The following is a 13,558-nucleotide window of genomic DNA, read 5'->3' as shown; positions in this document are numbered from 1 at the left end:
GGGTTCCAAGGTCTAGTAGTCAGGACATTAGGCTCTGAATCCAGTAACCCGAATTCAAAGCTCGGTTGGAACCTTTTGAAATTGCCAACTCTTGTTGGTGGATCTTGTTTGTGGAATACATGTTTTCTTCTTCTTCAGCTCTCGTTGCTTTTGGTGGATCTTTCAATGGAAAACATGTCTGTCTGTGATATATGAAGAAATCCTGGACAATTACAATTTACACTGCACAGCTTCAATGCACATCTTGGAGTCCCAAATTCGATGCAGGCATTGAGCTCGAAAAAGCCCGACTTACCTCGTTGAAACGAGCTTCGTCAGGTGCCGACCAGCAGGCATTCGAATGGAAACACCGCCAGTCTTATTGAGAACAAAAAATGAGACCACTCTCTGCTGTTAGTTACAATCCTAGTCTTTCGATCTCTTGCGCTTCCTGTGGCTCCGGGAATATCTCCTTCAAATGCCATTGATGTAGGACCGAATGGTCGCCTCCTCCTTTCCGAGCACTACTGCCCAGCGAACCCGTTGTTCCCAAATGTTTGAAACTATTTCCGCCTTCTGCTTGAGCAGCGGAGGCTGCGGGAGTAACTGCTATATCCGAAGAACTTTGACGGAAGCTACCGAAAAGAGCAGCATTCCAAGAACCTCTTGAGGATACTGTCCTAAGCCTTGCTGAGCTTGAATTATCCTCCCTAACCACCCTCAATGGATTTTCCAAAGCTTTGAGAACATATTTCATTAGGGGCCGCCGAGATGATTTCGGATTTAGACACCGTCTAGCCACAATGGCCATGGCCCAGACTTCCTCCAATAGGTCCTCGTCCACGAGTAGAGACGGATCCAAGATTTTCGTCACGAGTTCCCTATCGTATATACTGATGCATGGTAGTGTCTGCTCTAACCATTCCTTCATCCTGGTCTCACTTGACGCACTGATGTCGAGCTTTCCGGTTACCAATCCGAGTAAAACCGTCCCGAAGCAGTATACATCGTATGCACATAATGCTGCAGATGAATCTAGCCGTTTTACAAATAAAAATGAAATTTCAGAGAAAAGCCCAAGGATATCACAGCAATAAACATGTTGAAACTAACAGCTAACAGATCGAAGAGCAAAAGGCGAGGAGATAACGATTGTGATCTAAATATGTACACATACCTGAAGAACCCTGTTCCGATGACCTGCAGGCAACAAAGGAAAAGCCATATGAAACTGGTACATTTTGTTTGAAACAGCAAACATCGGAAACGAGAACATAGAGGCGCAGCAACTGTTACTCGGGTTACAATTCGACAGAATACTTACCGTGGCAATCGCTTTAATCTTGTAATTCTATTTTGATTACCACTGCCTTCTTGAGGGCAGGCCTTGCTCAAACTCCCGAGTCGAACTTCGAACTTATCATCGAGAAGTATACTGCTAGCTTGAACATCTCTTCAACAACAAAACAGAACATGTCACTGCCAGTTCTTGTCTAAATGTGTATTGCACAACTGAATGAATTGAATACACACACGAGGCAGCCGGATTACATATTCGCTAACCGATGATATGCAGAAGAAAACTGTAAAAATACCTGTGGACAAGCGGAGGTGTGCATTCATGATGCAAATAAGAAAGGCCTTCGGCAGCTCCTATGGCGATTTTCAATCTTGTTATCCAATCTAATGACTTTAAACCATCACCTTCCGAATTGTTTTTCCGGAACAAGGAACTCGATAAGTCCCCATTCGACATGTATTTATAAACCAGTAACTTCTCGTTCTCATTCTCGAAGCAGTGTCCCAATAGCGGAACTACTCGTGTATGTGCAACTTTGCTAAAGAAATCCAGTTCTGAAAGGTACACTTCCTTTTTAATCGACTGCAAATCGATCCTTTTGACGACAACGGGAAGCCCGCTTTCTAAGACACCCTTGAAGAGATCACCAGATTGACCATGCTTGATGAGGTTCGCATCGGTGAAATCAGCGGTTGCTTGAAGAAGTTGCTGATATGTAAACAGATCACCTAGGCTCGAAAAATTACTAGCTAAGCCAGATGAAGGATGTGTTGCTTCAAGAGTAACTTGTCCTACATCAATTCCTCTATGATTTACTTTCTTCCGTCTGCGGACACATCGGACCAGCAATAGCAACGACATGATTAACACGATGAATCCGAATCCTCCGAAGACTGCAGCCAATATAATTCTGTTTCTGTTGCTGCTGCTGCTCCTATGTCTGGGAGCTGAAGGTTCCGAGGAATTCGGGCGCCCGAAATTATCGAAACTTAGGCCCCTCTCAGCATAGAATGATACACAATCCGTCAAAGTCCTCTGGCTCGACACATCTTGGAGACAATTAGTACTAAGAGATGCATTCACAGACACATAGTCCAGAACCCTGCCTTCGAAGTAGTTCCCCGACAAATTCGAAGAACTAAACCTTCCGACTATGGATGTGAGACCTCCGTAGAACATGTTGCGGGAAACGTCGAGTACAGAGGCAATGCCATTATCATCATTTGAAGAAACATTAGGGAGCCTCCCGGTGAAGTTATTGTGCGAGATATCGAGCAGGTTCAGCCCGGATATCAACCATATTACTTCAGGAAGTTCACCAATGAAACTATTGCTCGAAAGATTCAGGATTCGTAGTCTTGAAAGCGTCCCAATGCTCGAAGGAATTGATCCGGTAAGCGAATTCTTCGAAAGATCGAGAACCGATAGGCTTAACAATTGATCGAAAGTCGAAGGAATCTCCCCGGTGAGCCTGTTATCGGACAAATATAGACGTGACAAGCTACTGAAATTGCCAATACTCAAAGGCAAAACACCAGTGATGTTACAAGAATTGAGATCCAACACTTGAAGTTTCAACAGCCTTTGTCCGAACCAATCAGGGATCGAACCAGGAAGCAAGAACTGGGAGGCATTAAAAGAGATCAAACCGGTAAAATTCATAAGAGAATCGAGGGCAAACCGTGGGTTTTGTTCACCGATCCGGGTTCTTCTAAACCCAGAAATGTTAATCCCGGAAACACTACCGTTTTCACATCGGACACCGTTCCAACCCGAACAAGGGTCGACTCTTCTAGGCCAATCCCTTCTCCTAAGACCCAAAGACGATCTGAGCTCAAATAAAGCTGCTAACTCGCTTCTCGAACTCAGTCGCTGCTCAACTGTAGACTCAAAGAACGTCAGCAAAAAGAGATATAACAAAGCTAATACCCCCATGCTTCTCCGATTAATCGCCATTTTCATCTAAACATTTTCTGAACAAAGCTGTGATCTTGATATCCCAAAACTTCAATTTTTTATTTATAAAAAGTTGTTTAAAATTGCTGGTAAGCAATCTTAATCAACTTCTCCTCTTCTTTGTGTTTTGTTTCCTTGTTTAAAATTATGAATTATTTCGTTGACGAAAGAGAGTAAAAACAAATCTGAAATTGATTATAATTTGATTAATCAATGATGATGGTATTAGAGAAAAGGTGGTGGGCGGTCAAATACTGAAGTGGTGGACTTTGAACACTCTTGTCTCTGTCTCTTTCCTCTTTTGAGTTCTGACAAATCAACTTGTGGAAAAGATTTTTCAGGAAATGGAAAGAAAAAGATGAACCGGTGGCTTACTTTTCCAGCTGTTGATTAACAAAGACACCCCAATTTCAGCAATTTACAACAATATATTTTAGAGAAAATCGCCTCAGTGACCAAAAAAAAGTTATAATATACGATTTTAATCAATTTTTTTTGGATTTGCCAAAATGACCAACAAAATCGCAACGCGAAATAAAAATCGCAACGCGATCCCCAGAATCGCAAATCAGTTTCCAGAATCGCAAATCAGTTTCCAAAATCGCAACGCGATTCTTGAAAATCGCGATGCGATAGTACAAATTCGCATTGCGATTTTCCATAATCGCAACGCGAATATGAAAATCGCAACGCGAACACATAAATCGCAACGCGTATCCGTAAATCGCAACGTGTATCCGTAAATCGCAACGCGTATGGGTAAATCGCAATGCGTATCCGTATATCGCAACGCGTATCCGTAAATCGCAACGATAATACATAAAATCGCAACGCGTATCCGTAAATCGCAACGCGATATTTAAAGCGCCATTATAATCGCTACGCGTATTTTATTTTCAAATTACAAAAAGAATATTAAGACAAAATCCCGTAATCGCAACTCATAACCTAAAACCTAAAATCACAACTCAGTCCCATCTCCATCTCTCACTCTCTACGGCGAAGAAATCCGTCCCCATCTCCGAAGATTTCCGTCCCCATCTCCGGCGAAATCCCTCACAACCATTCACGGTCAGAAATCCCTCACAATATTCAGAAATGGAAAATCAACCTCCGAGGGTTAGTTTTTTAATTATTTTTATTTTGAAATGTTTGCATTATTGTAGGTTTTTCATATTGAAACTGATGATAAGTTTACTGGTCATTTCAATAATAGATTAACCATTTCACTTAGATTTCATTTCGCGTTACGATTCTGTCGTTGCGATTTTCATTTCGCGTTGCTATTCTCTCGTTGCGATTTTCAAGTTAGTATTTGTCTTTGTCTTTGTCTTTGTTCTGTCTTTTGGTTGAAGTAATGCAATCCATTCAAGTTTCAATTTGCAGAAGAGTCGCAACGAGATAAATGAAAATCGCAACGAGAGAATGACTGTCGCAACGAGAGAATCGCAACGCGAAATGAAAATCGCAACGAGAGAATCGCAACGCGAAACCAAAATCGCATTGCGATTTTCATTTCGCGTTGCGATTCTCTCGTTGCGATTTTCATTTCGCGTTGCGATTCTCTCGTTGCGATTGTCATCTCGCGTTGCGATTCTCTCGTTGCGATTTTCATTTCAACCAAAAGACAAAACAGTGTTGCAAATTTTAGTTTCAAGAATAAACTACTACTTTTTATGTTTATTGTTTTTGGTATATCTTCACAGTGTAGTTTTTGGTATATCTAACTTGGTATGTTTATTGTTTTTGTAGAAATTTTTTTCGGCTCAATTGACCTTGAGAAATAAAGTCAGCCTGGCCACTACAATTGCAAAGAAGCTTTCACCTGCTCAAAGACAATTGTTTGAGGAAACCTGCTTCGGGCCATGGCTGAGAGTACAGCATCCGGGTGGAGATGCTAATTTGACCCATTTGTGGCTTCAGACCATGACATCAAATCTACCCGACAGTATACAACGTGGTGAGGAAGAGATATGGTTTCATTTTCCACCAGCGTATACTTGCTTTGGGCGGAAGGAGTTCTGCTTAATCACTGGTCTACGATTCGGACACGATGATGTAGGCCGGTACACTCGTCATATCGCCCGCCCATCATGGTTATCCCGGGTTTTTCCGGATGAGTCAATGGAGAAGCCGAACCTACATGTTGACGACCTGAAGAAATTATTTAATAAGAAAGCTGGTTTCACTCGGATGGAAGACGTCGATGTTGTCCGAGTATGCCTTCTACTACTTGTGTATGCCGGCTTTTTAGGCAGAGAGGCCAGACAACCTATTCATCGGGAGCTAATAATATTGGTAGAGGACCTGAATGCATGGAATCTGTTTCCGTGGGGTTCGTATATATGGAAAGCTACCTGGACTAAGTTGTCGTCTGCCTTTGATGACCGCAAAAGTTTGCGGGGCGATGGGTCCAAATACACTTTGTCAGGCTTTGTTTGGGCCTTTAAGGTAAGAATTTCTATATAATGTTTCTAAAATTATAATTAATTATTTAACAATTACTAATTTTGTTATTATATTGTTTGTAGATTTGGATATTCGAGGCTTTCCCCAGCATGCGTACATATGCAATAAAAACGTCAAATGATATTCCCAGGGCTATTTCCTGGAAGAGGAAAACTCTGTTGGATTGGGAAGACTTAATACCATATGCCACAATAAATAATGTAAGTTAACACAAATACTTTCATATAATATATAAACAAGTTATTAATAGTAGACGTTTAACTTTGTTTGAGTTTTTATATTTTAGGAGGCCAACATTCCATTACAAAGACTGACACCCACGGAGGAAGAGCTTGCCACTGATTGGTGGCAAGCTAGTCAGAATTTTTTTGATGGCACGGATGATGAGCAGCATCCACTTCCTCCAATTCGAGAGCCATCACCTCACCTAGAGCCATCACCCGATCGAACCGACTATACACCTCTAGAACGAGAGCCATCACCTATCCCGTCACATCATCGAGCCTCTTCTCCACCATCACCTCATGATAGGCGACCGGCAAAGATGCCACGACTCCTATCTCCCTGTTCTCCACCTCCACCTCAACGGGATGAGTCAAGGGAGTTACGTGATGAGGTCAATGCCTTGCGTGAGGAGATCGGTACTCTACGCGATAACGATGGTGCATGGCGTGTGGAGGTGTCAACTTTACGTGGTGAGGTTGCCGCTCTACGTGAGATGATAGTATCGTTGCAGAATGAGGTTCATACTCTACGCAACGAGGTAAGTTTAAGATTTTCCATATTTAACTTAATGATAAATTTACTCGTAATTTCACTTAGATTAGCCATTTCACTTAGATTGCTTAGTAAATTTATTCGGTTGCTGCCAATTCTGCTAAACTGTGTATTCTTTAACACTGTGAAATAGTATTTGTCTTTGTTTTGTCTTTTGGTTGAAAGTAAATTTGTTCGGTTGCTGCCAATTCTGCTAAACTGTGTATTCTTTAACACTGTGAAATATATTTGTCTTTGTTTTGTCTTTTGGTTGAAAGTAAATTTGTTCGGTTGCTGCCAATTCTGCTAAACTGTGTATTCTTTAACACTGTGAAATAGTATTTGTCTTTGTTTTGTCTTTTGGTTGAAAGTAAATTTGTTCGGTTGCTGCCAATTCTGCTAAACTGTGTATTCTTTAACACTGTGAAATAGTATTTGTCTTTGTTTTGTCTTTTGGTTGAAAGTAAATTTGTTCGGTTGCTGCCAATTCTGCTAAACTGTGTATTCTTTAACACTGTGAAATAGTATTTGTCTTTGTTTTGTCTTTTGGTTGAAAGTTTCAATTTGCAGAAGAAGAAATAGTTTACTTTCGCAACACGAAACTTAAAATCGCAACGCGAAACCAAAATCGCAACGCGAAATGAAAATCGCAACGACAGAATCGCAACGCGAAACCAAAATCGCAACGACAAGATCGCAACGCGAAACCAAAATCGCATTGTGATTTTCATTTCGCGTTGCGATTCTTTCGTTGCGATTTTCATTTCGCATTGCGATTCTGTCGTTGCGATTTTCATTTCGCGTTGCGATTTTGGTTTCGCGTTGCGATTTTAAGTTTCGTGTTGCGAAAGTAAACTATTTCTTCTTCTGCAAATTGAAACTTGAATGGATTGCATTACTTCAACCAATAGACAAAACAAAGACAAATACTAACTTCAGGGTATTAGTTTGAAACATATTTTTCTTTGTTATCTGATGCATTTTGTGAACTATGATAGAATAATGACTTGGGTGAATACAATGCAAGTTTGAAACATATTTGTCTTTGTTTTCACTGTTTAAATATCATGTCTGTTTATTTACTGATTTTTGTATTTAATTATTTAGCGGCCCGATAGAGTGGATGCTTTACGTCGGGTTATGCTTGCACGACGGAGTTCACGCATCAGACAGCGTGCACGTGCTATTAAGTCTCCGTACACCCCAATAGTGCGAAGACACCGCAAGAAGAAGCCCGACTCGCCTGTCATCCCTCAAGAGTCCACTCCTATCGTTGAAGAGGCCCCCCATATCATTCCTCGAGAGTCCCCTCCCACCGTTTAAGAGGCCACTGTCATCATTGAAAAGGTCCCTCCCACCATTCAAGAGCCCGATTCACATGGCGTCATATGTAGGCTTCTTGAGAAACCCTCTGACGTGCCGGACATGATGGATTCAAGTTGGCTCTCGTATGAGTTACCGGCCAGTACCATACCGGTATCTGAAGAGGAGAGGGAACAACTACCGGACACAATTTTGGATAACACCCTTTGGGCTAAGACCGCAGTTGATTTTTATCTACATGAGCGGAGCAAGGGGTGTTTCACTGACATATGCAAGCTCACCGATGATATCTTTTTGTTGCTTGAACGGCCTTGGTGGGGCGTATTATTAGGGGTCGAAGACAATGGCTATTTCGATGGGGGGGTAAGTCTTATATTTTTCTTATATTTCAATTTGATTAATTTTTTTTTTAAATTTATGTAAGTCACTAATATATGTCTTTTTTTGTAAAACAGCATATCGATGCGTGGGTGACACGTCTTCTAATAATAAGAAAACTTAAGAAAAATAAAATATACGATATACAATAATGCCGACGTCTTTTCACGCCGTTCACTTGAAGAATGCACGAGATGAATCATTTGATTTGGGCAATGGACAAGCTAAACTTTATCCTGCATGGTGGGAGGTCGATAAGGTTAGTATTTATTTTAGATTGAGTTTAAAGGTTTTATGAAATAAGTGCGCAAATGAATGAATTATTACTTATGATTGCAGGTGTTTATCCCTGTTTTGGAACGTAAACATTGGATTCTCGTCGAGCTTCAGCTCCCATCCCTTAAGACAATAGTGTATGACAGCATGATAAATTACATATCATTGGCTGATTTAAGAGATGTTATTAAGGGATGGAGCTCTCATTTGGCTAAATTCTTGGATGCGATCAATTATTGGACTCGTTCTGGAAACAAGAAGCCAAAGAAGCTCAATATTACAGTTATTAGAGACGAGACCGCGCCACAACAAACGAGCGGAGCCAGAGGAGATTGTGGTCCTCTCGTATGCTTGGCGTTGGAGCGTTTGACGACGGGAAGCATCAAGTATCTACCTCCCACCGATAGAGATAAAGCTGCAGTAGGCTTGTGGTTTCGGCATTATATGGCTAAATCGATATATACGAGACGCTGCCTACCTGCATCCGCGTTATAAAAATGTCCATAAACAATTGGTAAGTTTATATACTTTTGGTTTGAAAATGTTTGGTTAAGTAACTAGAATTCAATAATTTGCTGTTTGTAGGTTTTAGATGTGTAGAAAGTGTTGTTTGAACAAATGTTTGGTTTCTGCAGGTTAATCTCAGAAGTGAACTGCGTGAAAATGATGTCGAGCTGCAAAAGTTGATTCAATAGTTTAATTGATTGTTTTTTGATTGTTTAATTGATTTGTAAAAGTTGATTCAATAGTAGATGATCGGAAATAAGAATTATTGCTTATTTTTTGATTGTTTAATTGATTTGTAAAAGATGATTTGTAAAAGTTGATTTGTGTAATTGATGCGAACATAATTCTTATTTGTGCTTGTTTAATTGATTGAAATGTAATGGTTGATTTTGTTGATTTCAATCTGCATTATGTTGAAGGCAAAAATGACTATCGCAATGCGAAATGAAAATCGCAATGCGAAATGAAAATCGCAACGAGAGAATCGCAATGCGAAATGAAAATCGCAATGCGGAAATGAAAATCGCAATGCGTTTATAATTTCGCATTGCGATTATCTCGTTGCGATTTTCATTTCGCATTGCGATTTTCATTTCGCATTGCGATTCTTTCGTTGCGATTTTCATTTCGCATTGCGATTCTTTCGTTGCGATTTTCATTTCGCATTGCGATTTTAATTTCGCATTGCGATTCTGTCGTTGCGATTTTCATTTCGCATTGCGATTTTCATTTCGCATTGCGATTCTCTCGTTGCGATTTTCATTTCGCATTGCGATTTTCATTTCGCATTGCGATTCTCTCGTTGCGATTTTCATTTCCGCATTGCGATTTTCATGTTGGGATTTTCATTTCGCGTTGCGATTGTATTTTCCGTGTTGCGATAGTCAAATGCATGCCTAATAGTGATAACAACTGAATAACAAGAGTTGGTTAAGTCAAAATGGTTGGCCTGAGTCATTAATTCAACTGAAAATGTTAAAAGTTCACACATAAAATCCACATAATACAACGTTTGCATTTAAAAATCACCTAAGTTAACAGTCTCAAAAGGTGAAGCCAATCGTGATTGGGATTTTAAAGATGATTGCCTTTTGCTTGACACCATATGAGCTTTGGATTTTGATGAGGATCCATATTTTGGTAGAGGAAAAGATGATTTTGATGGCACTGGTGATCCACATGTCAACCTTGTATGACCACTTTCCTTGCACCGACTACATGTCGATCTCTTCTTCTCTTCACCCTTAGACGGTATACGATCGTGACTTTTTGGTCGGCCAGGTAGCCTTCTGTCCATGGCTGGTGGCAAAACTGTTTGTAAGTCATCTGGTATGTCCCACTCAGAAGGATGTGGAATAGGGTAGACAATCTCGGCATAAGTCTGTCGATAAACTTCTGTAGTGTAGCAATCCATAGCGTATGCGCTTGAATCATCTTGGTTTAAATGAAGAGCAACTTTTATAACATGGCCACACGGATAACCAGATGTTTGCCATTTCATACAACTACACGTCTTTGCATTTAGATCGACTAGCCCATTTAAGTTATTATCCAATACTTGAAACAAAGTGTTTGAACATGGTTCAACTCTCCATGACGTTGACTTCACAACACGTTTCGTTATCTTTTTTTCAGTCCATGGTGTAACACGATGTTCCAATGTTCCTGTAAATTTAAATAAACAATACTTAGTAAAATATAAATATGATAAGTTACGAATTCAAAGAAATAATACCTGCATGGTTTCTTTTCTTGTAGTACCACTGTTGAATAGAGGCTCGAAAAAACTCCATTAACATAGTAATGGGTAATTTCCGGGAATGACGACTTAGAGCGTTGATTGATTCTGCACTATTAGACGTCATGAAACCATATCTTGCTCCAAGTTGATGTACTCTTGACCATCTTTCAAACCCGACATCTTCTAGTGTTTGAGCACACTGAGGCAAAACACGTCTTAAACAATTTATATGCTTATTGAAATCCACTTCCCGATAAGCTTTTACAGCCTTCCAGTATGTCCATTTGTGCTTTTTTATACCAGCAGACCTTGATTTTAGATTTCTATACAAATGAACACCACAAAGTCCATGAAAAGCATCTGGGAAACACCTTCTAACAGCGTTGTCAATTGAGTTTGCCCTATCGGATATGATTGTCAGATTGCTAATAGGACCTATGCAATCCCTAAGATGCCCCATAAACCATGTCCATGAATCAGAGGTTTCAGATTTGCCAACCCCGTAAGCTATTGGCAATATCCCATTGTTAGCATCCATGGCTACTGCTAATAAGTTTACTCCAAGGTATCGACCTTTCAAATGTGCTCCGTCAACTATAATAACTGGGCGCATGCAAGTAATAAACGAACGAATCTACAAAATAATATACACAAGAAATATAATCATTTAAATGTGAAATGCATGTAACTAACAAAAATGAGTCAACAAAATTATATTGATTTACTAACCGTAGCACCAATGGCGATAAACAGCAACTCAAAGCATCCATCTCTATCTGTTTTGATATGAGTTACCGACCCAGGATTTTTCAGCTTTAAATTGTGACAATAAGCCGGCAGTTGGGCAAACGATGCTTCTGGCGACCCCCTCAACAATTCCAAGGCATAACATTTGGCTCTCCAAGCTTGAGAATATGATATACTAATCTTGAACCGAGCATTCATGTCAGTCATAATTTCATGTCCCCGATATACCCTGCCATTCAAAAACATTAACTCAGCCAGAAAACCACCCAACACCTTTTTGTTTGCCTGTCTATGGTGAGGAAAAACTTGGGTTCTTGAACATGTATGTTTATCAATAAAAGTCCTAACTTGAAACATTTTGCAATCTTTTATTCTCTTTGCAATCATACGCCACGTACAGTTTTTGTCAATCATACACCTTGTTTCGAAACGATCTTTGCTTGATTTGTTAACTTTTAGTTGATAGCCATCTTCCACACATTTCGTATATAAAGCTATCTTCAAGTCTTCCTTTGTATCAAAACAATCATCTTTCTTGATACGAATAACTTTTGTGTAACAATCAACTGCTTTCTTTATCAACTCTTCTTCCGGTATCTGAAGTAATTCTGGCATATTCCAGTTATACGCCCGTGGCATTTTCTTTTCTTCGGGGACTTTTTCTTCTTCTTTTTCTTCTTCAGGATTATATGAATTACAGAATGGATGTTCAACATGTTCATTCACAGTCGTAACTTCCTCCTCATTATCATCAACATTACATTCTTCGGCAACGGCTGTTTCATCATCAAAATTCGGGTATTGACCAATATCAATATCATTACACGCATGGTCTGTTTGTTCTTCTGAAACATCATCAAAATCCGTGTATTGACCAATATCAAAGTCCGGATATTGACCAAGACCAAATTTCGAATACTGACTAGTACTCACAATTTTTTCTGTTGGCTCATCATCGTCTAACTGGTCAATACGAAAACCGGAATTTGGTGCTGAAAGTTGATTGGGATTTGGATTAGAGAAAGGTTGTGGGTTTTGAGAAAAACTTAGTTGATTACTACCCGCTACTGACCCAACAATACTACTTCTAGGTTCAACAACATACAATGTAACATCATCTTGTGAAACACTAATGTAAGCAATGAATCGTTCAACATCTTCATTGTCGGTTAACAAATAAACTTTACCATTTCTCTGATAAGATAGCCTAAATCCACTTAGGGGCTCTAAATTCAATTTATTTGAAACACGTAGCATTAGAGTTTCATAAGTTAACTTTTGTAAAGACAATTTTAGTTGAAGATTCATGGGTAAAGGCATATATTGTAAAACACCATGAACATTATCCCATGACCCTCCAAAACACAAATCTATCCAAACATGATCAACATTAGATGATTTCATGGTTGTAAATTAATTTACTAAACAGACGAGCTGCGAAACTAAAACCTGTTGCCGGATTGGGAAGGATGTCGTTGGATATAGGAACGGATGTCGCCGGAGAGAGTGATAGATGGAGATGGAATGAGTTGCGATTTAGGGATTTAGTTTATGATTTCAGTGTTATATACCCAAAATTTCAGTGTTGTGATTTACAGATTCTCGTTGCGATTTACGGATTATCGTTGCGATTTACAGATTCTCGTTGCGATTTACGGATTATCGTTGCGATTTACGAATACGCGTTGCGATTTACGGATTATCGTTGCGATTTACGGATACGCGTTGCGATTTACGGATACGCATTGCGGTTTACGGATACGCGTTGCGATTTACGGATACACGTTGCGGTTTACGGATACGCGTTGCGATTTACGGATACGCGTTGCGATATACGGATACGCATTGCGATTTACCCATACGCGTTGCGATTTACGGATACACGTTGCGATTTACGGATACGCGTTGCGATTTATGTGTTCGCGTTGCGATTTTCATATTCGCGTTGCGATTATGGAAAATCGCAATGCGAATTTGTACTATCGCATCGCGATTTTCAAGAATCGCGTTGCGATTTTGGAAACTGATTTGCGATTCTGGGGATCGCGTTGCGATTTTTATTTCGCGTTGCGAATTTGTTGGTCATTTTGGCAAATCCAAAAAAAGTTGGTTAAAATCGTATATTA

The 13,558-nt window shown here is 39.8% G+C and overlaps 1 protein-coding gene across 1 annotated transcript; it reads right to left on the bottom strand.

Annotated features, from left to right (window-relative positions):
• Positions 1 to 133: 133 nt before the first annotated feature.
• Positions 134 to 3,250, bottom strand: LOC120214839 (probable LRR receptor-like serine/threonine-protein kinase At2g16250). Its single transcript, XM_039212640.1, has 4 exons — positions 1,575 to 3,250; positions 1,304 to 1,432; positions 1,157 to 1,179; positions 134 to 1,014 (listed from the first exon to the last, which is right to left on the bottom strand). Exons 1-4 carry the CDS (start codon positions 3,239 to 3,241, stop codon positions 398 to 400), a joined length of 2,436 nt encoding a protein of 811 aa, XP_039068571.1. The 5' UTR covers positions 3,242 to 3,250; the 3' UTR covers positions 134 to 397.
• Between the last annotated feature and the right edge of the window lie 10,308 nt (positions 3,251 to 13,558).

The sequence above is a fragment of the Hibiscus syriacus genome, unplaced genomic scaffold, assembly GCF_006381635.1.
Source record: "Hibiscus syriacus cultivar Baekdansim isolate YM2019G1 unplaced genomic scaffold, ASM638163v2 tig00110109_pilon, whole genome shotgun sequence".
Lineage (NCBI taxonomy): Eukaryota > Viridiplantae > Streptophyta > Magnoliopsida > Malvales > Malvaceae > Hibiscus > Hibiscus syriacus.
Note: the sequence above shows the minus strand (reverse complement) of the source record. Positions and strands in the feature narration are given on the sequence as shown.

What these genes read in the sequence shown, in the direction of transcription:
- LOC120214839 (XM_039212640.1), bottom strand. Translation starts at nt 3,241, where the DNA reads ATGAAAATGGCGATTAATCGGAGAAGCATGGGGGTATTAGCTTTGTTA. An exon ending in AGATTAAAGCGATTGCCACG is followed by an intron (nt 1,180 to 1,303) that starts GTAAGTATTCTG and finishes TGTTGCCTGCAG; the next exon opens with GTCATCGGAACAGGGTTCTT. An exon ending in ATCGGAACAGGGTTCTTCAG is followed by an intron (nt 1,015 to 1,156) that starts GTATGTGTACAT and finishes TAAAACGGCTAG; the next exon opens with ATTCATCTGCAGCATTATGT.